General features: G+C 46.6%; 1 protein-coding gene across 3 annotated transcripts in view; it reads right to left on the bottom strand.

The window, feature by feature from the left end:
* Window positions 1-26,865, bottom strand: part of LOC139390616 (catenin alpha-1) — a 234,889-nt gene that overhangs the window by 58,513 nt on the left and 149,511 nt on the right. For all 3 annotated transcript variants that reach the window (XM_071137860.1, XM_071137862.1, XM_071137863.1), the window contains 4 exons: window positions 18,829-18,921; window positions 17,157-17,313; window positions 13,849-14,049; window positions 11,176-11,327 (listed from right to left, as the gene is read on the bottom strand). In XM_071137860.1, the coding sequence (XP_070993961.1) occupies window positions 11,176-11,327; window positions 13,849-14,049; window positions 17,157-17,313; window positions 18,829-18,921 (603 nt within the window). The remainder of the gene's footprint in view (window positions 1-11,175; window positions 11,328-13,848; window positions 14,050-17,156; window positions 17,314-18,828; window positions 18,922-26,865) is intronic.

The following is a 26,865-nucleotide window of genomic DNA, read 5'->3' as shown; positions in this document are numbered from 1 at the left end:
ATCAAGGTCTCACCTCGACCCACTCACCATGGGATATCAAGGTCTCACCTCGACCCACTCACCATGGGATATCAAGGTCTCACCTCGACCCACTCACCATGGGATATCAAGGTCTCACCTCGACCCACTCACCATGGGATATCAAGGTCTCACCTCGACCCACTCACCATGGGATATCAAGGTCTCACCTCGACCCACTCACCATGGGATATCAAGGTCTCACCTCGACCCACTCACCATGGGATATCAAGGTCTCACCTCGACCCACTCACCATGGGATATCAAGGTCTCACCTCGACCCACTCACCATGGGATATCAAGGTCTCACCTCGACCCACTCACCATGGGATATCAAGGTCTCACCTCGACCCACTCACCATGGGATATCAAGGTCTCACCTCGACCCACTCACCATGGGATATCAAGGTCTCACCTCGACCCACTCACCATGGGATATCAAGGTCTCACCTCGACCCACTCACCATGGGATATCAAGGTCTCACCTCGACCCACTCACCATGGGATATCAAGGTCTCACCTCGACCCACTCACCATGGGATATCAAGGTCTCACCTCGACCCACTCACCATGGGATATCAAGGTCTCACCTCGACCCACTCACCATGGGATATCAAGGTCTCACCTCGACCCACTCACCATGGGATATCAAGGTCTCACCTCGACCCACTCACCATGGGATATCAAGGTCTCACCTCGACCCACTCACCATGGGATATCAAGGTCTCACCTCGACCCACTCACCATGGGATATCAAGGTCTCACCTCGACCCACTCACCATGGGATATCAAGGTCTCACCTCGACCCACTCACCATGGGATATCAAGGTCTCACCTCGACCCACTCACCATGGGATATCAAGGTCTCACCTCGACCCACTCACCATGGGATATCAAGGTCTCACCTCGACCCACTCACCATGGGATATCAAGGTCTCACCTCGACCCACTCACCATGGGATATCAAGGTCTCACCTCGACCCACTCACCATGGAATATATAGAGATGTTGGTTCACTAGATGAGTGAGTCCATCTATCTGTGGATGTTGGAGGGTTGCCATACACACACACACACATCACAGGCATGGCCTAGTTAAAAGTCTAAACCTCATCTTGAAAGTATTTAGATGAAATGTCTTCCTCCACACTAGTAGGACCGGTAAAACAGACTAGACCACCCACGTTAATTGACAGTGACTAGTAGGACCGGTAAAACAGACTAGACCACCCACGTTAATTGACAGTGACTAGTCGGACCGGTAAAACAGACTAGACCACCCACGTTAATTGACAGTGACTAGTAGGACCGGTAAAACAGACTAGACCACCCACGTTAATTGACAGTGACTAGTCGGACCGGTAAAACAGACTAGACCACCCACGTTAATTGACAGTGACGGGACAAACATTGATAGCCTTCATTTCTTTTTGACAGTTGAATCCACCTCCTGACAGTGGACCAGTAGATTACCTCCTACACTGAAATACAAGGAGATGTGAGATCTTCACCCTGTGCTGCTTCCGGAAAGGCCCTGGGCTACAGAGGAGAGAGAGTAGCTACTGTAAATGTTCAGGTAACCCTGGAATGATCCTCTTCCTCCCTCTCTACCTACTGTAACGGTTCCCTCTGAGTCTGTCAGTCACTGGACTGTTCCTCTTCCTCCCTCTCTACCTACTGTAACGGTTCCCTCTGAGCCTGTCAGTCACTGGACTGTTCCTCTTCCTCCCTCTCTACCTACTGTAACAGTTCCCTCTGAGCCTGTCAGTCACTGGACTGTTCCTCTTCCTCCCTCTCTACCAGTCCAGTGACATATTATACCCAGGAGGGTGGTCAGGAGGGAGGCCTGTCGTCCTGTCAGACACCCCAGGCAGGGGACATTGGCCGCGGGTTATGAACGACACTGAACTGCCTGGGAGTAGCTCCACTTTACATAGCCCCAGAACCACACATCTCTCTGGTAACTGAGGAGCCACTGCCTGGGCTTGTGTGTGTGTGTGTGTGTGTGTGTGTGTGTGTGTGTGTGTGTGTGTGTGTGTGTGTGTTGGAACTGTGTGAGTCAGACATGAAACCTTTCTCATTCATGCATGCATGCACAGTATGTATGCATGCATGCACAGTATGTATGCATGCATGCACAGTATGTATGCATGCATGCACAGTATGTATGCATGCATGCACAGTATGTATGCATGCATGCATGTATGTATGTATGTATGCACAGTATGTATGTATGCATGTACAGTATGTATGTACAGTATGCATGTATGTACAGTATGCATGTATGTACAGTATGCATGTATGTACAGTATGCATGTATGTACAGTATGCATGTATCTCTCTTGTAACAGTGGGTTATTAAGACCCATCTAAACCACCAGTCCAGGTCAGAGTGTAGCAGAGTACATGTGGTGTGGTCGTATGGGTGTTTTCCAGATCAAAAACAGCCTTAAGTGGTGGGCGTGGGCACAGTTGGCCCCATCTCGGCGGTGTAGATTTAAAAATAATAATAATAATAATAACTTAAGCCAAATGTCCTCCACATTTCTCCATGGCTAATGCTGTGTTCCTTTACTCAAACAAAAAGCCAATGTCCTCCACATTTCTCCATGGCTAATGCTGTGTTCCTTTACTCAAACAAAAAGCCAATGTCCTCCACATTTCTCCATGGCTAATGCTGTGTTCCTTTACTCAAACAAAAAGCCAATGTCCTCCACATTTTTCCATGGCTAATGCTGTGTTCATTTACTCAAACAAAAAGCCAATGTCCTCCACATTTCTCCATGGCTAATGCTGTGTTCCTTTACTCAAACAAAAAGCCAATATCCTCCACATTTCTCCATGGCTAATGCTGTGTTCCTTTACTCAAACAAAAACTATATAGCTAAATTCATTGTTTGTCATTTTGAATTATCCCAATCATAAAAAAAAATATATATATATAATAAGTGATAATAATAATAATGATAGTGATAATAATGATGATAATAATGATAGTGATAATAATAATAATAATAATGATAATGATAAAAAAAAAAATTATAATAAGTGATAATAATAATAATAATACTGATAATAATAATTGTGATAATAATAATAATAATAATAATAATATTATTATCATTATTACTTATTATAATTATTATTTTTATCACTATCATTATCATCATTATTATTATCATCATTATCATTATCATCATCATTATTATCATTATCATCATCATTATTATTATTATTATTATCATCACTATCATTATTATCACTATCATCATTATTATTATCATTATTATTATTATCATCAGTATTATTATTATTATCATTAATATCATTATGATCATTATTATTACTATCACTATCATCATCATCATCATCATTATTATTATTATTAAGTACCAAATTAAATTATTATTTTTTTTCCCATTAATGCCTGGGAGAACGAATTGAATTTATTCACTCTTTTGCAGAGGAAACCCTGGTCTGTGTGTGTTCCTGCTTCAGTCAAATCCCAGAGGACCCTGTGGTGGGGACTAAACCTCTGATCATAGCCGTCTATAACACCAGAGGACCCTGTGGTGGGGACTAAACCTCTGTTCAGAGCCGTCTATAACACCAGAGGACCCTGTGGTGGAGACTAAACCTCTGTTCAGAGCCGTCTATAACACCAGAGGACCCTGTGGTGGGGACTAAACCTCTGATCATAGCCGTCTATAACACCAGAGGACCCTGTGGTGGGGACTAAACCTCTGATCATAGCCGTCTATAACACCAGAGGACCCTGTGGTGGGGACTAAACCTCTGATCATAGCCGTCTATAACACCAGAGGACCCTGTGGTGGGGACTAAACCTCTGATCATAGCCGTCTATAACACCAGAGGACCCTGTGGTGGGGACTAAACCTCTGATCATAGCCGTCTATAACACCAGAGGACCCTGTGGTGGGGACTAAACCTCTGATCAGAGCCGTCTATAACACCAGAGGACCCTGTGGTGGGGACTAAACCTCTGTTCAGAGCCGTCTATAACACCAGAGGACCCTGTGGTGGGGACTAAACCTCTGTTCAGAGTCGTCTATAACACCAGAGGACCCTGTGGTGGGGACTAAACCTCTGATCATAGCCGTCTATAACACCAGAGGACCCTGTGGTGGGGACTAAACCTCTGATCATAGCCGTCTATAACACCAGAGGACCCTGTGGTGGGGACTAAACCTCTGATCATAGCCGTCTATAACACCAGAGGACCCTGTGGTGGGGACTAAACCTCTGTTCAGAGCCGTCTATAACACCAGAGGACCCTGTGGTGGGGACTAAACCTCTGTTCAGAGCCGTCTATAACACCAGAGGACCCTGTGGTGGGGACTAAACCTCTGATCATAGCCGTCTATAACACCAGAGGACCCTGTGGTGGGGACTAAACCTCTGTTCAGAGCCGTCTATAACACCAGAGGACCCTGTGGTGGGGACTAAACCTCTGTTCAGAGCCGTCTATAACACCAGAGGACCCTGTGGTGGGGACTAAACCTCTGTTCAGAGCCGTCTATAACACCAGAGGACCCTGTGGTGGGGACTAAACCTCTGTTCAGAGCCGTCTATAACACCAGAGGACCCTGTGGTGGGGACTAAACCTCTGATCATAGCCGTCTATAACACCAGAGGACCCTGTGGTGGGGACTAAACCTCTGATCATAGCCGTCTATAACACCAGAGGACCCTGTGGTGGGGACTAAACCTCTGATTCAGAGCCGTCTATAACACCAGAGGACCCTGTGGTGGGGACTAAACCTCTGATCATAGCCGTCTATAACACCAGAGGACCCTGTGGTGGGGACTAAACCTCTGATCATAGCCGTCTATAACACCAGAGGACCCTGTGGTGGGGACTAAACCTCTGATCATAGCCGTCTATAACACCAGAGGACCCTGTGGTGGGGACTAAACCTCTGATCATAGCCGTCTATAACACCAGAGGACCCTGTGGTGGGGACTAAACCTCTGATCATAGCCGTCTATAACACCAGAGGACCCTGTGGTGGGGACTAAACCTCTGATCATAGCCGTCTATAACACCAGAGGACCCTGTGGTGGGGACTAAACCTCTGATCATAGCCGTCTATAACACCAGAGGACCCTGTGGTGGGGACTAAACCTCTGATCATAGCCGTCTATAACACCAGAGGACCCTGTGGTGGGGACTAAACCTCTGATCATAGCCGTCTATAACACCAGAGGACCCTGTGGTGGGGACTAAACCTCTGATCATAGCCGTCTATAACACCAGAGGACCCTGTGGTGGGGACTAAACCTCTGATCATAGCCGTCTATAACACCAGAGGACCCTGTGGTGGGGACTAAACCTCTGATCATAGCCGTCTATAACACCAGAGGACCCTGTGGTGGGGACTAAACCTCTGATCATAGCCATCTATAACACCAGAGGACCCTGTGGTGGGGACTAAACCTCTGATCATAGCCGTCTATAACACCAGAGGACCCTGTGGTGGGGACTAAACCTCTGATCATAGCCGTCTATAACACCAGAGGACCCTGTGGTGGGGACTAAACCTCTGTTCAGAGCCGTCTATAACACCAGAGGACCCTGTGGTGGGGACTAAACCTCTGTTCAGAGCCGTCTATAACACCAGAGGACCCTGTGGTGGGGACTAAACCTCTGATCATAGCCGTCTATAACACCAGAGGACCCTGTGGTGGGGACTAAACCTCTGATCATAGCCGTCTATAACACCAGAGGACCCTGTGGTGGGGACTAAACCTCTGATCATAGCCGTCTATAACACCAGAGGACCCTGTGGTGGGGACTAAACCTCTGATCATAGCCGTCTATAACACCAGAGGACCCTGTGGTGGGGACTAAACCTCTGATCATAGCCGTCTATAACACCAGAGGACCCTGTGTGAACGAACCTCTGTTCAGAGCCGTCTATAACACCAGAGGACCCTGTGTGAACGAACCTCTGTTCAGAGCCGTCTATAACACCAGAGGACCCTGTGGTGGGGACTAAACCTCTGATCATAGCCGTCTATAACACCAGAGGACCCTGTGGTGGGGACTAAACCTCTGATCATAGTCGTCTATAACACCAGAGGACCCTGTGGTGGGGACTAAACCTCTGATCATAGCCGTCTATAACACCAGAGGACCCTGTGGTGGGGACTAAACCTCTGATCATAGCCGTCTATAACACCAGAGGACCCTGTGGTGGGGACTAAACCTCTGTTCAGAGCCGTCTATAACACCAGAGGACCCTGTGGTGGGGACTAAACCTCTGATCATAGCCGTCTATAACACCAGAGGACCCTGTGGTGGGGACTAAACCTCTGTTCAGAGCCGTCTATAACACCAGAGGACCCTGTGGTGGGGACTAAACCTCTGTTCAGAGCCGTCTATAACACCAGAGGACCCTGTGGTGGGGACTAAACCTCTGATCATAGCCGTCTATAACACCAGAGGACCCTGTGGTGGGGACTAAACCTCTGATCATAGCCGTCTATAACACCAGAGGACCCTGTGGTGGGGACTAAACCTCTGATCATAGCCGTCTATAACACCAGAGGACCCTGTGGTGGGGACTAAACCTCTGATCATAGCCGTCTATAACACCAGAGGACCCTGTGGTGGGGACTAAACCTCTGATCATAGCCGTCTATAACACCAGAGGACCCTGTGGTGGGGACTAAACCTCTGATCATAGCCGTCTATAACACCAGAGGACCCTGTGGTGGGGACTAAACCTCTGATCATAGCCGTCTATAACACCAGAGGACCCTGTGGTGGGGACTAAACCTCTGATCAGAGCCGTCTATAACACCAGAGGACCCTGTGGTGGGGACTAAACCTCTGATCATAGCCGTCTATAACACCAGAGGACCCTGTGGTGGGGACTAAACCTCTGTTCAGAGCCGTCTATAACACCAGAGGACCCTGTGGTGGGGACTAAACCTCTGTTCAGAGCCGTCTATAACACCAGAGGACCCTGTGGTGGGGACTAAACCTCTGATCATAGCCGTCTATAACACCAGAGGACCCTGTGTGAACGAACCTCTGTTCAGAGCCGTCTATAACACCAGAGGACCCTGTGTGAACGAACCTCTGTTCAGAGCCGTCTATAACACCAGAGGACCCTGTGGTGGGGACTAAACCTCTGATCATAGCCGTCTATAACACCAGAGGACCCTGTGGTGGGGACTAAACCTCTGATCATAGCCGTCTATAACACCAGAGGACCCTGTGGTGGGGACTAAACCTCTGATCATAGCCGTCTATAACACCAGAGGACCCTGTGGTGGGGACTAAACCTCTGTTCAGAGCCGTCTATAACACCAGAGGACCCTGTGGTGGGGACTAAACCTCTGATCATAGCCGTCTATAACACCAGAGGACCCTGTGGTGGGGACTAAACCTCTGATCATAGCCGTCTATAACACCAGAGGACCCTGTGGTGGGGACTAAACCTCTGATCATAGCCGTCTATAACACCAGAGGACCCTGTGGTGGGGACTAAACCTCTGATCATAGCCGTCTATAACACCAGAGGACCCTGTGGTGGGGACTAAACCTCTGATCATAGCCGTCTATAACACCAGAGGACCCTGTGGTGGGGACTAAACCTCTGATCATAGCCGTCTATAACACCAGAGGACCCTGTGGTGGGGACTAAACCTCTGATCAGAGTCGTCTATAACACCAGAGGACCCTGTGTGAACGAACCTCTGTTCATGGTAAAATAAAAAAAGATCCGTGGACCACCAGTGTTCTTCTGCTAGATGGGGTGTTGGATGGGTCAACTGAACCAGACAGTAGAGACTCATAAGTAAGAAGGCTTCTCATCAATCCTATCAGACTAGATACTGTATGTTATCTGGCTATGATATAGACTGTAGGCTTGTTCATTTACCAGACTAGATACTGTATGTTATCTGGCTATAGACTGTAGGCTTGTTCATTTATCAGACTAGATACTGTATGTTATCTGGCTATAGACTGTAGGCTTGTTCATTGATCAGACTAAATACTGTATGTTATCTGGCTATAGACTGTAGACTAGTTCATTGATCAGACTAGATACTGTATGTTATCTGGCTATGATAGACTGTAGGCTTGTTCATTTATCAGACTAGATACTGTATGTTATCTGGCTATAGACTGTAGGCTTGTTCATTTATCAGACTAGATATTGTATGTTATCTGGCTATAGACTGTAGGCTTGTTCATTTATCAGACTAGATATACTGTGTATAATCCCCTGCCATTACTTTATTGTAAGTAGAATTCAACTTAGCTGAATAAAATAGAAAGGATATTTCCCATTACGGAGCAACTGTGCATACGAAACGGCTACCAGGCTGCCCGGCGCGACTATTTGATGTGATTTTTAGATTGCATTGATGTCAGAATGATTAGAGGGACAATAGAGCCCTGAGTAGCAGGCCCTTAGGACCTGATGGAGGGACAATAGAGCCCTGAGTAGCAGGCCCTTAGGCCCTGATGGAGGGACAATAGAGCCCTGAGTAGCAGGCCCTTAGGACCTGATGGAGGGACAATAGAGCCCTGAGTAGCAGGCCCTTTAGGACCTGATGGAGGGACAATAGAGCCCTGAGTACCAGGCCCTTTAGGACCTGATGGAGGGACAATAGAGACCTGAGTACCAGGCCCTTTAGGACCTGATGGAGGGACAATAGAGCCCTGAGTACCAGGCCCTTTAGGACCTGATGGAGGGACAATAGAGCCCCGAGTAGCAGGCCCTTAGGACCTGATGGAGGGACAATAGAGCCCCGAGTAGCAGGCCCTTAGGACCTGATGGAGGGACAATAGAGCCCTGAGTAGCAGGCCCTTAGGACCTGATGGAGGGACAATAGAGCCCTGAGTACCAGGCCCTTAGGCCCTGATGGAGGGACAATAGAGCCCTGAGTACCAGGCCCTTAGGACCTGATGGTTGTAAGGTATGACCAGCGAATGTCCTGAGTGCATAAGAGATGACAGTGCTTCAATGGTGACAGGGAATTTTTTACTAACGGGCCTGATCATTGACTGTCGGTGTGGCGGTAATATGGTCACCGTAACAGCCTTGGCCAGCACCACAATCAATCAGGATAACAAGATTGGCGCTCCCCAGCTCTCTTTCTCCTTCTCTCTCTCAGCCGCTGTCCCTCCCATGTTTTTCCCTGTCTCTCCCCCTCTGTCCTGCTCACTCCAATTTAAGTATACTAATTAAACATGTTGGGACTGTTTTCCCATGTGTGAATCAGTTATTCAAATGGTTTCTATGGGCTAAGAACAGCAAGGCCAATTTCATCAAATTATTTAATAACGTTACAAAAAGGGCCTTAAAAATTCCAATTCAAATAGCTAAATGGTATGATCATCTTAAAACAATTCCATATGTTAGATTAGTAGACCACCACCCCCCCCACACATCACATACGGTACACAGAGCATCAGCTATTTGAGCTCACACATCACTTCACAGCCTAATTCACTAAACGGGCTCACACACCAGGGGCCTTTCAGACAGCACTTTGTTCCTGCTGGCCTAAATGTTTGTTTAAATATAAAAATTGTATATATAAAAAAAAATAAAAAATGAATACATAAATGTCATACTGGATGATAAACATTAAGGATCTAACCTGGGACTTCCAAGGAGTTATAGGTGCTTCATTGACTCAAAAAAAAAAAAACGAAGAAAAAAAAAACGCGAGCGATGTTAAAGCCGTTGCTATGCTCGGCACGTACAAAACATGAAAGAACTGCATCTACCACTGACTGTGGGGAGGACAAGAGAGACCAGAGAGAAGACAAGACTAACACGAGGAGCTTAGTTCACCTCACTCCTCATTCACAATGTTGGATTAACGAGGACCAGAGACAAGACTAACACGAGGAGCTTAGTTCACCTCTCTCCTCATTCACAATGTTGGATTAACGAGGACCAGAGACAAGACTAACACGAGGAGCTTAGTTCACCTCTCTCCTCATTCACAATGTTGGATTAACGAGGACCAGAGACAAGACTAACATGAGGAGCTTAGTTCACCTCTCTCCTCATTCACAATGTTGGATTAACGAGGACCAGAGACAAGACTAACACGAGGAGCTTAGTTCACCTCTCTCCTCATTCACAATGTTGGATTAACGAGGACCAGAGACAAGACTAACACGAGGAGCTTAGTTCACCTCTCTCCTCATTCACAATGTTGGATTAACGAGGACCAGAGACAAGACTAACACGAGGAGCTCAGTTCACCTCTCTCCTCATTCACAATGTTGGATTAACGAGGACCAGAGACAAGACTAACACGAGGAGCTTAGTTCACCTCTCTCCTCATTCACAATGTTGGATTAACGAGGACCAGAGACAAGACTAACACGAGGAGCTTAGTTCACCTCTCTCCTCATTCACAATGTTGGATTAACGAGGACCAGAGACAAGACTAACACGAGGAGCTTAGTTCACCTCTCTCCTCATTCACAATGTTGGATTAACGAGGACCAGAGACAAGACTAACACGAGGAGCTCAGTTCACCTCTCTCCTCATTCACAATGTTGGATTAACGAGGACCAGAGACAAGACTAACACGAGGAGCTCAGTTCACCTCTCTCCTCATTCACAATGTTGGATTAACGAGGACCAGAGACAAGACTAACACGAGGAGCTTAGTTCACCTCTCTCCTCATTCACAATGTTGGATTAACGAGGACCAGAGACAAGACTAACACGAGGAGCTCAGTTCACCTCTCTCCTCATTCACAATGTTGGATTAACGAGGACCAGAGACAAAACTAACATGAGGAGCTCAGAGCACCGCGCTCCTCATTCACAATGTTGGATTAACGAGGACCAGAGACAAGACTAACATGAGGAGCTCAGTGCACCGCGCTCCTCATTCACAATGTTGGATTAACGAGGAGAGTTAAAGGGTACAAATATCTAAATTAAAAACTTCAACCCCCTGTCATGGCCATAGGTGATTGAGACACGAAGACATTTAAGTGAAGGAGAGGCACATCAATAGTGCACGGTCAATGTAGTGTTGGTGTCTTCAGTGTGTACACTCACAAGATCATGACAACAGTGCAGTTAAGGAGAGTTAGGGCTCATTAAATAGTGCACTACGTAGTTGTCTAGCGTGTACACTCACCCTGATCATCAGCACGGCCTTGCGGATGTCGCGGACTCCATCGTAGACCAGACGGGAGGCATCGATGAACTCGTTCTCGTCAACGGGGAGTGTGGGGTTGGCACTCAGAGCCTCGACCGCTGCCTCCACCTGCTCTGTGAACCTGGGCATGACTGGTGGAGGTGGCAGAAAGAAGGGATGAAATATGTCAGGCAAACTCACAATGCAGCAGTATCGACTGTACACAACGCAGCCCAGCCCCTAGCTAACATGCTACCCAGCCCCTAGCTAACAACAGGCTACCCAGCCCCTAGCTAACAGCAGGCTACCCAGCCCCTAGCTAACAACAGGCTACCCAGCCCCTAGCTAACAGGCTACCCAGCCCCTAGCTAACAGGCTACCCAGCCCCTAGCTAACAGGCTACCCAGCCCCTAGCTAACAACAGGCTACCCAGCCCCTAGCTAACAGGCTACCCAGCCCCTAGCTAACAACAGGCTACCCAGCCCCTAGCTAACAGGCTACCCAGCCCCTAGCTAACAACAGGCTACCCAGCCCCTAGCTAACAACAGGCTACCCAGCCCCTAGCTAACAGGCTACCCAGCCCCTAGCTAACAACAGGCTACCCAGCCCCTAGCTAACAACAGGCTACCCAGCCCCTAGCTAACAGGCTACCCAGCCCCTAGCTAACAGGCTACCCAGCCCCTAGCTAACAGGCTACCCAGCCCCTAGCTAACAACAGGCTACCCAGCCCCTAGCTAACAGGCTACCCAGCCCCTAGCTAACAGGCTACCCAGCCCCTAGCTAACAGGCTACCCAGCCCCTAGCTAACAACAGGCTACCCAGCCCCTAGCTAACAACAGGCTACCCAGCCCCTAGCTAACAACAGGCTACCCAGCCCCTAGCTAACAACAGGCTACCCAGCCCCTAGCTAACAACAGGCTACCCAGCCCCTAGCTAACAACAGGCTACCCAGCCCCTAGCTAACAGGCTACCCAGCCCCTAGCTAACAGGCTACCCAGCCCCTAGCTAACAACAGGCTACCCAGCCCCTAGCTAACAACAGGCTACCCAGCCCCTAGCTAACAACAGGCTACCCAGCCCCGAGCAAACAACAGGCTACCCAGCCCCGAGCAAACAACAGGCTACCCAGCCCCGAGCAAACAACAGGCTACCCAGCCCCGAGCAAACAACAGGCTACCCAGCCCCGAGCAAACAACAGGCTACCCAGCCCCGAGCAAACAACAGGCTACCCAGCCCCGAGCAAACAACAGGCTACCCAGCCCCTAGCTAACAACAGGCTACCCAGCCCCTAGCTAACAACAGGCTACCCAGCCCCTAGCTAACAACAGGCTACCCAGCCCCTAGCTAACAACAGGCTACCCAGCCCCTAGCTAACAACAGGCTACCCAGCCCCTAGCTAACATGCTACCCAGCCCCTAGCTAACAGGCTACCCAGCCCCTAGCTAACAGGCTACCCAGCCCCTAGCAAACACTTAATCTAGGCCAAGGACGAGACTTGAGTTTTTCCTTATTGTAGGCTACAGCTTTCACCACTTTTAGTCTTTTAGTCTTTGGTTGTTCACAACACTACTCACAATGTTAAGTACATGGCCTCACATGTGAATCCTTAAAGAGATGGGTGTGGCTAAAGTCTAAGAGGGTGTGAACTATGCTGAATGGATGTAGACAAAGAAGAGCTCTCCGGTACCAAACTTTCAAGGGCTATTTTCTCAAAAGTGAGGTTACAAGTGGATCAACTTTCAAAGCAGAATTACTTTCCCATTGTTCCTCAACTGCAGTGTCTGATATACCATTTTGTAGCTCTCTGTCTCTGCTTTCAACCAATGTTTCTACATAAGACTGAATCAAGGATGTCAAGTCACATCTAGGGAAGAGGGTGCCATGTGTGTGCAGGGAGCTCATTTGTAGCCACGGTGCCTCTGTTCCCAGCCCCCCCCCCCTCTCTAATCCACCATTTGATACAGACCCCAAGGTGACAGACCATCAAAGGGGTTAAATAAAACCAATACATACACACTTCAAGAGGCCTCCACAATTACAATGAATATCAATGAGATTCTTTCTTTAGATCACAGCCAGCTAAACTGACTTGCCAATAAATAAACAAAAGACTGTCAGTTGCCTTTTAATCCTGGGAGAAAAAAAAAACAAAGCAGATTGGCCATTGAATAGTTAATGGCCTAGCTAGCTGTAGTGATTATAGAACACTTTATGGACACGGTGCCCGTCAATACACTTACTACCTGACAGTAGTACATAGAATTAAAAAGATGGTATTAAGAGAGGGACGCACGATGGGAGACGGGGATGATGGGAAGTTGTGAGAGGGGGGAGGGATCAGAGAATGGGAAGGGGGGGGGCAAGGTAAGGAGAGAGCAGGAAGGGAGCGAGAGAGAGGAGAGAATTGGAGGGAGCAGGGGCTGGCTGTGTTATGTGATTGAGAAACTCAACCCAGCAGTCAAATCTGTAGTAGTATTAGAAGGTTGGTTTAGCCAGTGTACCACTGGTATAGACAGAGGGAAAGACAACCAACAGAGAAAGATACAGAATGACAAACGGCAAAGGTGAGGGATAGTATATCTATGTTAGATGGATAGAAGAGGGATGAAGAAAATACTAGCAGAGACACAGAGGAGAGTGTTAATGAAACCGTGATAACAGAAAGATATGTTACCCGTGTTAGTGAGTAGCTTGGTGGCCTCCAGAACCTTCTCTGTGTAGACTCCAGGTTCATAGTTGTCCATCTCACACGTGACCACATGGACCACTCTGGCGGCGCGGCCACGGATGGCGCCGGCCGTGCGGTCCAACCCGTCCACATCCTTCTCCTGCAGCGCTATCACACACTTGTTCACGTCCTCCAGAATGTGGTTCTCTGGAAGCGAAGATACAAACCAACCAACGTTTATTCATATAGAAACATTTGCTCCGAAGAGTATCGGACAATCCTACTGAAACTATTTGTTTAGGGGACAAGTCTGCCAGACGAGCCACAATAATATTGCTTTCTCCCCCCTTCATCCAAGACAAGATTAGAGTTTTTTATTTATTTTACTTGGTGACTTACACACTCCCGTAACAAGGACACAGATGTTTACAACAGGCAGCGTCTGCGGTAACAGGAATGGTGTTCAGAAGCAGGAAATGTTCATCCTTCATGACAGATGTGTTAACATTGTCCCTGGATCAACACTGGGGGAGGGAGCTAACAAACAAACCAGAGGAAGGCGAGAGAGAAACATTTGGGGGGGGGGAGAGATAACGAACCAGGAGAGGGAGCTCAACAGAAAATGGAAGAGTCATCCTCTCATCTAGACTCCTCACTAAATGGAAGAGTCATCCTCTCATCTAGACTCCTCACTAAATGGAAGAGTCATCCTCTCATCTAGACTCCTCATTAAATGGAAGAGTCATCCTCTCATTTAGACTCCTCATTAAATGGAGGAGTCATCCTCTCATTTAGACTCCTCATTAAATGGAGGAGTCATCCTCTCATTTAGACTCCTCACTAAATGGAGGAGTCATCCTCTCATTTAGACTCCTCACTAAATGGAAGAGTCATCCTCTCATTTAGACTCCTCACTAAATGGAAGAGTCATCCTCTCATTTAGACTCCTCACTAAATGGAAGAGTCATCCTCTCATTTAGACTCCTCACTAAATGGAAGAGTCATCCTCTCATTTAGACTCCTCATTAAATGGAGGAGTCATCCTCTCATTTAGACTCCTCACTAAATGGAAGAGTCATCCTCTCATCTAGACTCCTCATTAAATGGAGGAGTCATCCTCTCACCTAGACTCCTCATTAAATTGAGTTATTTTCCCCTCTGGTTACACGTGACAAATAGACGGCTATGAATAATAGATGAGAACTCTCTTGGTAAATAGTGTGGTCTACAGCTTATCATAAGGTACTCTACCTCAGGCAAGCAATACCTCAAGACTTCTTTAATATTAGATATCGCGCACCAGGAGTTACTGATAAATAGACACACACCCTCGCCTAAAACAGACGTAGCTGCTCTGTCCTGCCGATGCACGGAGAAGCAGGCCAGCTCTATATTATCTGTGTCGTCGTTCAGCCACGTCTTGGTGAGACATAAGATATTACAGTTTCTAATGTCCCGTTGGTAGGAAAGTCTTAATAGTAGATCATACAGTTTTTTTCCCAATGATTGAAGTTGGCCAATAATACGGAGTAGTGGTGGTTTACCTCCTCGTTAGCCAATAATACAGAGAGTAGTGGTGGTTTACCTACTCGTTGGCCAATAATACGGAGAGTAGTGGTGGTTTACCTCCTCGTTGGCCAATAATAAGGAGAGTAGTGGTGGTTTACCTCCTCGTTGGCCAATAATAAGGAGAGTAGTGGTGGTTTACCTCCTCGTTGGCCAATAATAAGGAGAGTAGTGGTGGTTTACCTCCTCGTTGGCCAATAATAAGGAGAGTAGTGGTGGTTTACCTCCTCGTTGGCCAATAATAAGGAGAGTAGTGGTGGTTTACCTCCTCGTTGGCCAATAATAAGGAGAGTAGTGGTGGTTTACCTCCTCGGTGGCCAATAATAAGGAGAGTAGTGGTGGTTTACCTCCTCGTTGGCCAATAATACGGAGAGTAGTGGTGGTTTACCTCCTCGTTGGCCAATAATAAGGAGAGTAGTGGTGGTTTACCTCCTCGTTGGCCAATAATAAGGAGAGTAGTGGTGGTTTACCTCTTCGTTGGCCAATTATAAGGAGAGTAGTGGTGGTTTACCTCCTCGTTGGCCAATAATAAGGAGAGTAGTGGTGGTTTACCTCCTCGTTGGCCAATAATAAGGAGAGTAGTGGTGGTTTACCTCCTCGTTGGCCAATAATAAGGAGAGTAGTGGTGGTTTACCTCCTCGTTGGCCAATAATAAGGAGAGTAGTGGTGGTTTACCTCCTCGTTGGCCAATAATAAGGAGAGTAGTGGTGGTTTACCTCCTCGTTGGCCAATAATAAGGAGAGTAGTGGTGGTTTACCTCCTCGTTGGCCAATAATAAGGAGAGTAGTGGTGGTTTACCTCCTCGTTGGCCAATAATAAGGAGAGTAGTGGTGGTTTACCTCCTCGTTGGCCAATAATAAGGAGAGTAGTGGTGGTTTACCTCCTCGTTGGCCAATAATAAGGAGAGTAGTGGTGGTTTACCTCCTCGTTGGCCAATAATAAGGAGAGTAGTGGTGGTTTACCTCCTCGTTGGCCAATAATAAGGAGAGTAGTGGTGGTTTACCTCCTCGTTGGCCAATAATAAGGAGAGTAGTGGTGGTTTACCTCCTCGTTGGCCAATAATAAGGAGAGTAGTGGTGGTTTACCAGGAGGAGGTAAACCACCACTCGTTGGCCAAAAATAAGGAGAGTAGTGGTGGTTTACCTCCTCGTTGGCCAATAATAAGGAGAGTAGTGGTGGTTTACCTCCTCGTTGGCCAATAATAAGGAGAGTAGTGGTGGTTTACCTCCTCGTTGGCCAATAATACGGAGAGTAGTGGTGGTTTACCTCCTCGTTGGCCAATAATACGGAGAGTAGTGGTGGTTTACCTCCTCGTTGGCCAATAATAAGGAGAGTAGTGGTGGTTTACCTGGTGGGGTGCCTTCTTACAAGGCACCCCACCCTCCTCCCCCTTTTTCTCCATCTCTTCTTCATGCAGATGACGTGGATGTGGGCCTTGTCTCGACAAAACAGTATATTCCTTTGCGTCGGACACATTAAAGAAAAACATATTTTGTCCAGTTCGAGGTGAGTAGTCGCTGTTCTGATGTCTAGAAGCTCTTTTCGGTCATGAGAGACTGTAGCAGAAACATTATGTACAAAATGAGTTAGAAACCATGAGAAAACTCTTTTTGTACATAATGTTTCTGCTACCGTCTCTTATGACCGAAAACAGTTGGTCAGGAGCACGTAAACCAGCATCCAGCCTCATTACTTATATAAAATGAGATGAACCCTGGAAAGAAAAGCTCCGCCCCCTTCCTACTTACCAGACACACAGAGGAAGTCGTCAATGCTGGTGATGTCATCGACGGCGTCAGTGAGAACGCGGACCTGTTTCTCCCAGGACTCTTTGAAGAGGTCCATGTTGTCCTGAGCAACCTTACTGTTGGGCTTTGCAGCTAGAGCCAGAGCCGCATTAATCACCTGTTACAGAGCATTCACACACCAGTTACCAGATTAGTAGATTAGTTACTACAGCAGCTAGATTAGCATAAGGAGTTACTACAGAAGGTAGATTAGCATAAGGAATGTGTAATGTATCTAAAGACCAGATCAGCCTCTCAGACCAGAACACTCACAGATCCTCCCCCCCCCCCCCCCCCCAACATACACACACTTGGACGTTGGACGAGGAAGTGAAGCTGTCAGGATATGGGGCTGGAGGAGGAAGTGAAGCTGTCAGGATATGGGGCTGGAGGCTGGATGAGGAAGTGAAGCTGTCAGGATATGGGGCTGGAGGAGGGATGAGGAAGTGAAGCTGTCAGGATATGGGGCTGGAGGCTGGATGAGGAAGTGAAGCTGTCAGGATATGGGGCTGGAGGCTGGATGAGGAAGTGAAGCTGTCAGGATATGGGGCTGGAGGCTGGATGAGGAAGTGAAGCTGTCAGGATATGGGGCTGGAGGATGGATGAGGAAGTGAAGCTGTCAGGATATGGGGCTGGAGGAGGGATGAGGAAGTGAAGCTGTCAGGATATGGGGCTGGAGGCTGGATGAGGAAGTGAAGCTGTCAGGATATGGGGCTGGAGGAGGGATGAAGAAGTGAAGCTGTCAGGATATGGGGCTGGAGGCTGGATGAGGAAGTGAAGCTGTCAGGATATGGGGCTGGAGGCTGGATGAGGAAGTGAAGCTGTCAGGATATGGGGCTGGAGGAGGGATGAGGAAGTGAAGCTGTCAGGATATGGGGCTGGAGGAGGGATGAGGAAGTGAAGCTGTCAGGATATGGGGCTGGAGGCTGGATGAGGAAGTGAAGCTGTCAGGATATGGGGCTGGAGGCTGGATGAGGAAGTGAAGCTGTCAGGATATGGGTCTGGAGGAGGGATGAAGAAGTGAAGCTGTCAGGATATGGGTCTGGAGGAGGGATTAGGAAGTGAAGCTGTCAGGATATGGGGCTGGAGGCTGGATGAGGAAGTGAAGCTGTCAGGATATGGGGCTGGAGGCTGGATGAGGAAGTGAAGCTGTCAGGATATGGGTCTGGAGGAGGGATGAGGAAGTGAAGCTGTCAGGATATGGGGCTGGAGGCTGGATGAGGAAGTGAAGCTGTCAGGATATGGGTCTGGAGGAGGGATGAGGAAGTGAAGCTGTCAGGATATGGGGCTGGAGGCTGGATGAGGAAGTGAAGCTGGATGAGGCAGTAAAGACGGCAGGTTATATGGGAAGGGGGAGGGGTTTAGGAATGGGGGGCTGGAGGTGAGAAGTGTTGGCATCTTGGCATGACTATGGAGCTGGGGGTTGGGGATGAGCTGAGAGGCAATGAAGGTGGGGAGATAGGAGGGAAGGAGAGCTGGGGATGAACTGAGAGGCAATGAAGGTGGGGAGAGGGGAAAGGAAGGAGAGCTGGTCAGAGGAAGGAGAGCTGGCCAGAGGAAGGAGAGCTGGCGAGAGAGAGGAGAGCTGGTGAGAGAGAGGGTAGAGAGACAGGGTAGAGAGACCGGCAGGTACCTGGGGGCAGAGTGTCTCCAGCTGGGAAGCGGCCATACGGACCAGCTTGACTCCCTCCTCATTATTAGAGATGGAGCAGGCCAGGTTGGCCACCTAGACAAACAAACAAACACAGGAACAGTCAGACTCACACCTCCATACAAACTGCACAGCATTGTAGTCTCAAACATAATGTTTCACTGTCGCCATCTCAGAGAGGAGCTAGATGAGACAGTCAGGTTCTGATTACATACAGTACACAGCATGGGAGTGTACCACACGTAGTAAACTGAAACACCGAAACAGTCAGACTCACACCTACACACACAGCATGGTCAGTGTACCACACGTACATACACAGCATGGTCAGTGTTTACCCTAGATTAATTTAGCAGAGGAATCACTGATGACACAATTTTGTTACAAAGAAAGAATAATGAACAGACCCCTTGTTCAGACCCCTTGTCCTTCCACGTTACAGCCTTATTCTAAAATGTTTTCAATAAAATAAAAATCCTCAATCTACACAAAAGACCCAATAATGACCATTTTTTTATTAAAAAAAAAACTGAAATACCTTATTCTCACAAGTATTCAGACCCTTTGCTTGTGAGAATCGAAAATGAGCTCACGCGCATCTTGTTTCCATTAACCATCCTTGAGATATTTCTACAACTTGGGAGTCCACCTGTGGTAAATTCAATTGATTGGACATGACTTGGAAAGGCACACACCTGTCTATATAAGGTCCCACAGTTGACAGTGCATGTCAGAGTAAAAAACAAGCCATGAGGTCAAAGGAAGAGAGCTCCAAGACTGTGTCGTGGCACAGATCTGGGGAAGGGTTCCAAAACATTTCTGCATCATTGATGTTCCCCAAGAACACAGTGGCCTCCATCATTCTTAAATAGAAGAAGTTTGAAACAACCAAGGCTCTTCCTAAAGCTGTCCGCCCGGCCAAACTGAGCAATCAGGGGAGAAGGGCCTTGGTCAGGGAGGTGACCAAGAACCCGATGGTCACTCTGAAACATCTCCTGGGTTCCTCTGTGGCGATGGGATAACATTTCAGAATGACAACCATCTCTGCAGCACTCCACCAATCAGGTATTTGTGGTAGAGTGGCCAGTCGGTAGCCATTTCTCAGTAAAAGGCACGACAGCCCACTTGGAGTCTGCCGAAATCACCTAAAGGACCATAAGAAACAAGATTCTCTGGTTTGATGAAACCAAGAATGAAACCAAGATTGAACTCTTTGGCCTGAATGCCAAGCGTCATTTCTGGAGGAAACTACAGTGAAGCATGGTGGTGGCAGCATCATGTTGTGGGGATGTTTTTCAGCGGCACGGACTGGGAGACTAGTCAGGATCAAGGGATAGATGAACGGCGCAAAGTAAAGAGAGATCCTTGATGAAAACCTGCTCCAGAGCCCTCAGGACTTCAGACAGGGGTGAAGGATCACCTTCCAAAAGGACAACTACCCTAAGCAATAGGAAAACACAGGAGTGGCTTCGGGATAAGTCTCGGAATGTCCTTGAATGGGCCAGCAAGAATCCGCACTTGAACATATCTGGCGAGACCTATTTAACATTTTAGAATAAGGCTATAACATAACGTGGAAAAAGTCATGGGGTCTGAATACTTTCCCAAAGCACTATATAAAAGGGGTCCGCAGGCTAGCCTAGTGGTTAGAGGCAGGTAGCCTAGTGGTTAGAGCGTTGGACTAGTAACCGAAAGGTTGCAAGTTCATATCCCCGAGCTGACAAGGTACAAATCTGTCGTTCTGCCCCTGAACAGGCAGTTAACCCACTGTTCCTAGGCTGTCATTGAAAATAAGAATTTGTTCTTAACTGACTTGCCTAGTTAAATAAAATAAATACACAATTGCATTTTATCGATGGCAATTGGAATGCACAGAGATCCTAAGGCCCATTGTCATCTGCCGCCATGACCTCGTGTTTTAGCATGAAGCACTACATATAAGGAATTGGCAACTCGTTCTGTTTGTGAGACATAAGGTAGGCCACTTGATTTCAACATGAACAAAGTAGACAGGCTGTTCAAACAGTTGCCAAAACAGACCGACCAGGTGAAAGCTATGATCCCTTATTGATGTCGGGCTATTAAATCCACTTTACAAAATCAGTGTCGGGAGGAGACAGGTTAAAGAATGATTTTTAAAGCCTTGGGACAATTGAAACATGGATTTGTTTTTGTGTGCCATTCAGGGCAAAACAAAAGATTGAAGTGCCTTTGAACAGGGATTGGTAGGAGGTGCCAGGTGCACCGGTTTGAGTGTGTCAACAAGTGCAATTCTGCTGGATTTTTTTCTCCACGTTTAACATTGAGAATGGCCCAAAATCAATGAGTCTTCATGAGTCTAAATTACTAGCCTAGTTGGTTTAGCCACAGAAAGAGATCAACCTTCCCGCTAGCCTTGATTGGCTGAGATAATAAGTGGGCTGGCCATGCCAAGAAATGAGTTTGGATTGGTCTACCATGTAGCACGTTTCTGTCTATAATATGAGCTGGTCAGTATCTGTAGGTAATCCTTTCTAACGCAGATTTTAATAAAGATATCACGTAGTAGAACTGCAAAAGTGTTGCTCTCCACTTTCTGGAGGACCAAGTTTTGAAATCGAGTATGATAGCTAAGGAGATGGAGAATATTCTGGCATTTGATTGCATATATGCAGACGAGTCGAAAAGAGAACAACTGGTGGCTAGTTAACGTTACGTGTATGATCAGTGTAGTAATATTATTTGTATCTCAGAGCCATTTGCATTGCCAGTTATAGCCTAATGGTAGCTAGCTAACATTGAACCTGGTTGGTTAGCTACCTGCAGATTCATGCAGGGTAGTAACGTTATGAGTTGGCATTGCTGTTCATTGTATAGCTAGCTAGCTAGCTACATCTCTAAACAAAAGATTCCACTGTGCAAGTAAATATCTCAATAGAATGTTTATGATGTCACTGCAACAACTGTCGATAGATGCAGCTGTTAAATTCGCTCTGGCGATCTACTCCGATTTCAGAGCACTCTCGTCTGAATGTGCCAGAGCGCAGAATAACTGATGAACTTACGAACACTCAACACCGGTCGTGCCAATAATCATTGGCAAAAAAAAAAAAAAAAAAAAAAGCGTAATTACATTGTTGTAAGCGGCACAGTTACAGTCACCAACACTCTGGATAACATGAAAACAGCCTAATCAGCTCTGCAAGGGCGAGTAAAATGGATAGAGCGAATTGTTCTCTCATTTGTGTCTGGACAGAGCTAGCAAGCTAGCCAACAATAGCTAATTAGCTTGGATGCTTGACTGCTGTTAGGTCAGAAAGCTCTGATCAACCTTACTTTTTGGCCAGAGCGTCCAGTACGCTCTCTGGACATGCCGAGCGCGAAACACTCAATTTACTTAAGGCCAATCGGACTACAAAGATTTGTTGTGAATCCTTGAAGAGATGGGTAGGGCTAAAGCTTAAGAGGGTGTGAACGATGCTGTATGGGTGTAGACAAAGAAGAGCTCACCAGTAGGTACCAAAACATTCAAGGGCCATTTTCTTAAAAAGTGAGGTTACAAATTTATCAACTTTCAAAGCAGAATTACTTTCCCAGTGTTCCTCAACTGCAGTGTATGATATACCATTTTCTTGAGTCTCTACTTTTATCCAATGTAAAAAATAAGACCGAATCGCGCAGGTCGGTCAAATTAAGACAAGGTAGACCTGAAAAATGAACAGGGGTTTGTCTGCCCTAAAGCATCGCGGGGGGAACAGATTCTCTGGCTGTTAGCTTGGATAAGACAAAAGGAGAACTTGCATTCTAAGTACACCAACCTTGATGTAACACAGGCAAACCAAATCTTAGTTTTAATTCCTCCTATAGCAAAGCTGTCCATGAGTCAGGCAGTATTGAACTGTCCCAATACAACGGACAGACGTTAAGCTCAACTCCTCAGCCCATGGGAGACTGGACACTTGCAAGGTGTAGGAGATCAGGGAGGCAGTCTGGCCACCCTTCATCTATCTGTGAAGAGCTGATGCAGCTGTCAAAACAGCTTTTCCCCGCTTTTCCCCGCTTGAGCCCCGGGAGTCAGCACGGATCCTGGATGTATACCAACAGGCAACCCAGTGGCACCCTCCCCTATGGCGACTACAGTTCAGCAGGTCACGTCCCCATCCGATTCCACCACGACCACCATCATTGTGGGAAGCTCGATGGTGGGAGGTTTTAGCAAGCCTGCGATCTGTTCACCTCCCCCCTGCCCATGATTCTGGCAAACTACTCCAATATTGACACCATAGTCTCTCACGTAGGGTTTAACAAACTTTTTAGGCGATCTGAGGAATTGAAGGAGGACTACAAAATCCTCGCTAGCATAGGGAAGAGAATTATCATCTCTGGCCCCCTCTCGTGCTACCAAAGGGGTTCGGAACGTTTCCGTCGACTCTACGTGAAAGGTAGCTGCGTTCCACTTCCTTTCTGAAAACAAAAGGAATTCTCCGGTTGGAACATTATTGAAGATTTATGTTAAAAACATCCTAAAGATTGATTCTATACATCGTTTGACATGTTTCTACGTACTGTAACGGAGCATTTTTGACTTTGTCTGAAACTAGTGAACGCGCTTCGTGAATGTGGATTACTGGACTGAACGTGCTAACAAAAGGAGCTATTTTGACATAAATGTACATTATGGAATAAAACAAACATTTGTGGAACTGGGATTCCTGGGAGTGCATTCTGATGAAGTTCATCAAAGGTAAGTGAATATTTATAATGCTGTTCTGACTAATGTTGACAACATGGCGGATATACAGTAGGGGAAAAAAGTATTTGGTCAGCCACCAATTGTGCAAGTTCTCCCACTTAAAAAGATGAGGCGTGTAATTTTCATCATAGGTACACTTCAACTATGACAAAATGAGAAGAAGAAAAAATCCAGAAAATCACATTGTAGGATTTTTTATGAATTTATTTGCAAATTATGGTGGAAAATAAATATTTGGTCAATAACAAAAGTTTCTCAATACTTTGTTATATACCCTTTGTTGGCAATGACAGAGGTCAAACATTTTGTGTGTGTGGCGGCTCGGCCATGGAGCTCCGAACAAAACAGTTCTTGTGCTCACGTTGCTCCAGAGGCAGTTTGGGAACTCTGAAGGGAGCGTTGCAACAGAGTACAGACAATTTTAACGGGCTTTCGCACTCTGCGGTCCCATTCTGTGAGCTTGTATTACTTCAACAGCTGAGCCATTGTTGCTCCTAGACGTCTCCACTTCACAATAACCGCACTTACAGATGACTGGGGCAGCCACAACAGAGCAGAAATGTGACTGACTGAATCGTTTGAAAGGTGGCATCCTATGACGGTGCCACGTTGAAAGTCACTGAGCTCTTCAGCAAGGCCATTCTACTGCCAGTGTTAGCCTTTGGAGATTTCATTGCTGTGTGCTCGATTTTATACACCTGTCTGTAACGGGTGTGGCTGAAATAGCCAAATCCACTCATTTGAAAGGGTATCCACGGACTACAGGGTATCTCCCAACACTACACACCACCTCCCAACCCCTCCCCACACTACACACCACCTCCCAACCCCTCCCTACACTACACACCACCTCCCAACCCCTCCCCACACTACACACCACCTCCCAACACTACACACCACCTCCCAACCCCTCCCCACACTACACACCACCTCCCAACCCCTCCCCACACTACACACCACCTCCCAACCCCTCCCCACACTACACACCACCTCCCAACCCCTCCCTACACTACACACCACCTCCCAACCCCTCCCCACACTACACACCACCTCCCAACCCCTCCCTACACTACACACCACCTCCCAACCCCTCCCTACATTACACACCACCTTTTGTACACTGGTTGACTGGTTGACTCCTCAGACAGGTCTGTGGTTCTCCATAGTCATAACTCAACATAATGCTTTACACTTGTACACCTTACATACACTGAACAAAAATAAACCATTTCGAAGATTTTACTGATTTACAATTTGGGCTGTGGAAGGTCAGTTTTGAAAAAACGGATTGTCATGCAACAGTCTGCCGGTCTCACAGACCGTTAATTAACAAACAAGTTCAGCATCTCCAGGCCGTCAAGCTGCTGATGCGCTTTAGGAACATCGACATTAAAAAAAAAGTCAATAAATCAATTCAATACACACCATCACAATAAATACCTGATTTATTTTAGTCTGGTCTAAACAAACATTATGATACGAAGACCATGTATTTCAGCAGAACAGAATGAGTTGGCCTTCGTTGGGTTTCGTTTTTCTCGGAATAGAAACACCATAATGTTAATCAAATTAAGCCAAATTTCTTAAAATCAATCCCATATACTTTATTACATAAAAAAAAAAAAAATTAAATTCTCTGGTAATGCCAATATGGAAGACAATCAAATGCTTCTCAACCGTGCCCGCTGGTGAAACTAGCACTAACTAAAAAACAAAATGGCTGACAATTCAATAACGTGCCACAGAATGCTCGAGCAGCAGCCAGCACGGAGTGCTGCAGTGTGACGCAAATCTCAAATAGGAGGAACCACTGTATGTTAAATTTGTTTTCATTTACATTGAGCAGGAGGGGGGGGGGCATGCAATCCGTATGTACTCGAATAGCGGAGCTGTGCATAATATGAGCAGCTGAGAAATAAATATAACACGCATTTCACTCCAAACATCAACTACTGTTTGAGGACGTAGAATTAACAATGTCAAGTCAATAAACGTTGGAACGTTTGTTAGCATATAGTTAATATGGCAATTTCAATGTATTATTAGCCAACTAACTAACGATATATATATTTATATGTAATATTTAACCTTTTTCTTTATTATTTTTATTTTTAAACAAGTCAGTAAAGAACAAGTTCTTATTTACAATGACGGCCTAAGAACAGTATGTCCTCCGCGAACCGGAAACCGATAAGTGGTCTTTGAGGGGTAGAACGACAGATGTTTACCTTGTCAGGTCGCTGCGAGACAGCTGATATTCTGCTCAAACTCTGTATGGCTCTCCAACCCCTGTTCCTGCAGCTACCCAGTACTTAATATGGGAAATCAAGTGAAATCTGTTTGGGAACAATCGATAGTGACGTGCTATCATGACAAAACATATTTCGCTACAAAACTGTTGAAAGCCCCTCTCTCTGCACAATGGAGAAAGGAAACTAGGAGAGGGAGGAAGAGATGGACACGCTTGCTGGTGAGATATTCTCTATAGCTAAAAAGGTAACGTGTCACCCAATTAATTATGAAAATATAATTACTAGGCTATACTAATTGTAAGCCACTCTGCACACTTAATGAACCGACAGCATCAACTAGAGCTATATGTTCTCTCCCAGACTCATGGATAGGCATGTCGGGGGCGTAGAATCAGGTAACCAGTCCATCCAGTATGCATAATACAGTCCACCCTCAAAAAGGAGATTATTCAAATGTGTTTAAATTTTGGAGTATAGGCTAGACCAAAGACATTTTTTATTTTTTTTTAAAATCAGTTTGTGTTTTATATTTTTCTGCCATGCATAATGTGTTAGACTACGTTTTGCAAGGGAGTACAATCAGTGTTAAATTCAGTATTTTTTGTTTAAGGGCTTGGGTTCCTAAGCCTATGAATATGCATTGGCTCTAATATACATATGGGTGTTTTGAACGAATCGTCAACTTAGAAAGCTATTGATCATCACAGAAAGGTGAGTTTTAAGCACATGATAACTGTTTGATGATAACTGTTTGATGATAACTGTTTGATGTGATTTTTTGAATGAATTTGCATTGTTGTCAGTGTTTAGAGGGACAATAGAGCCCTGAGTACCAGGCCCTTAGGACCTGATGGAGGGACATTAGACATCTGAGTACCAGGCCATTAGGACCTGATGGAGGGACAATAGAGCCCTGAGTACCAGGCCCTTAGGACTTGGAGGGACAATAGAGCCCTGAGTACCGGGCCATTAGAACCTGATGGAGGGACAATAGAGCCCTGAGTACCAGGCCATTAGGACCTGATGGAGGGACAA

This window comes from Oncorhynchus clarkii, chromosome 31, assembly GCF_045791955.1.
Source record: "Oncorhynchus clarkii lewisi isolate Uvic-CL-2024 chromosome 31, UVic_Ocla_1.0, whole genome shotgun sequence".
Classification (NCBI taxonomy): Eukaryota; Metazoa; Chordata; class Actinopteri; order Salmoniformes; family Salmonidae; genus Oncorhynchus; species Oncorhynchus clarkii.
This window is presented reverse-complemented; position numbering and strand designations above follow the sequence as displayed.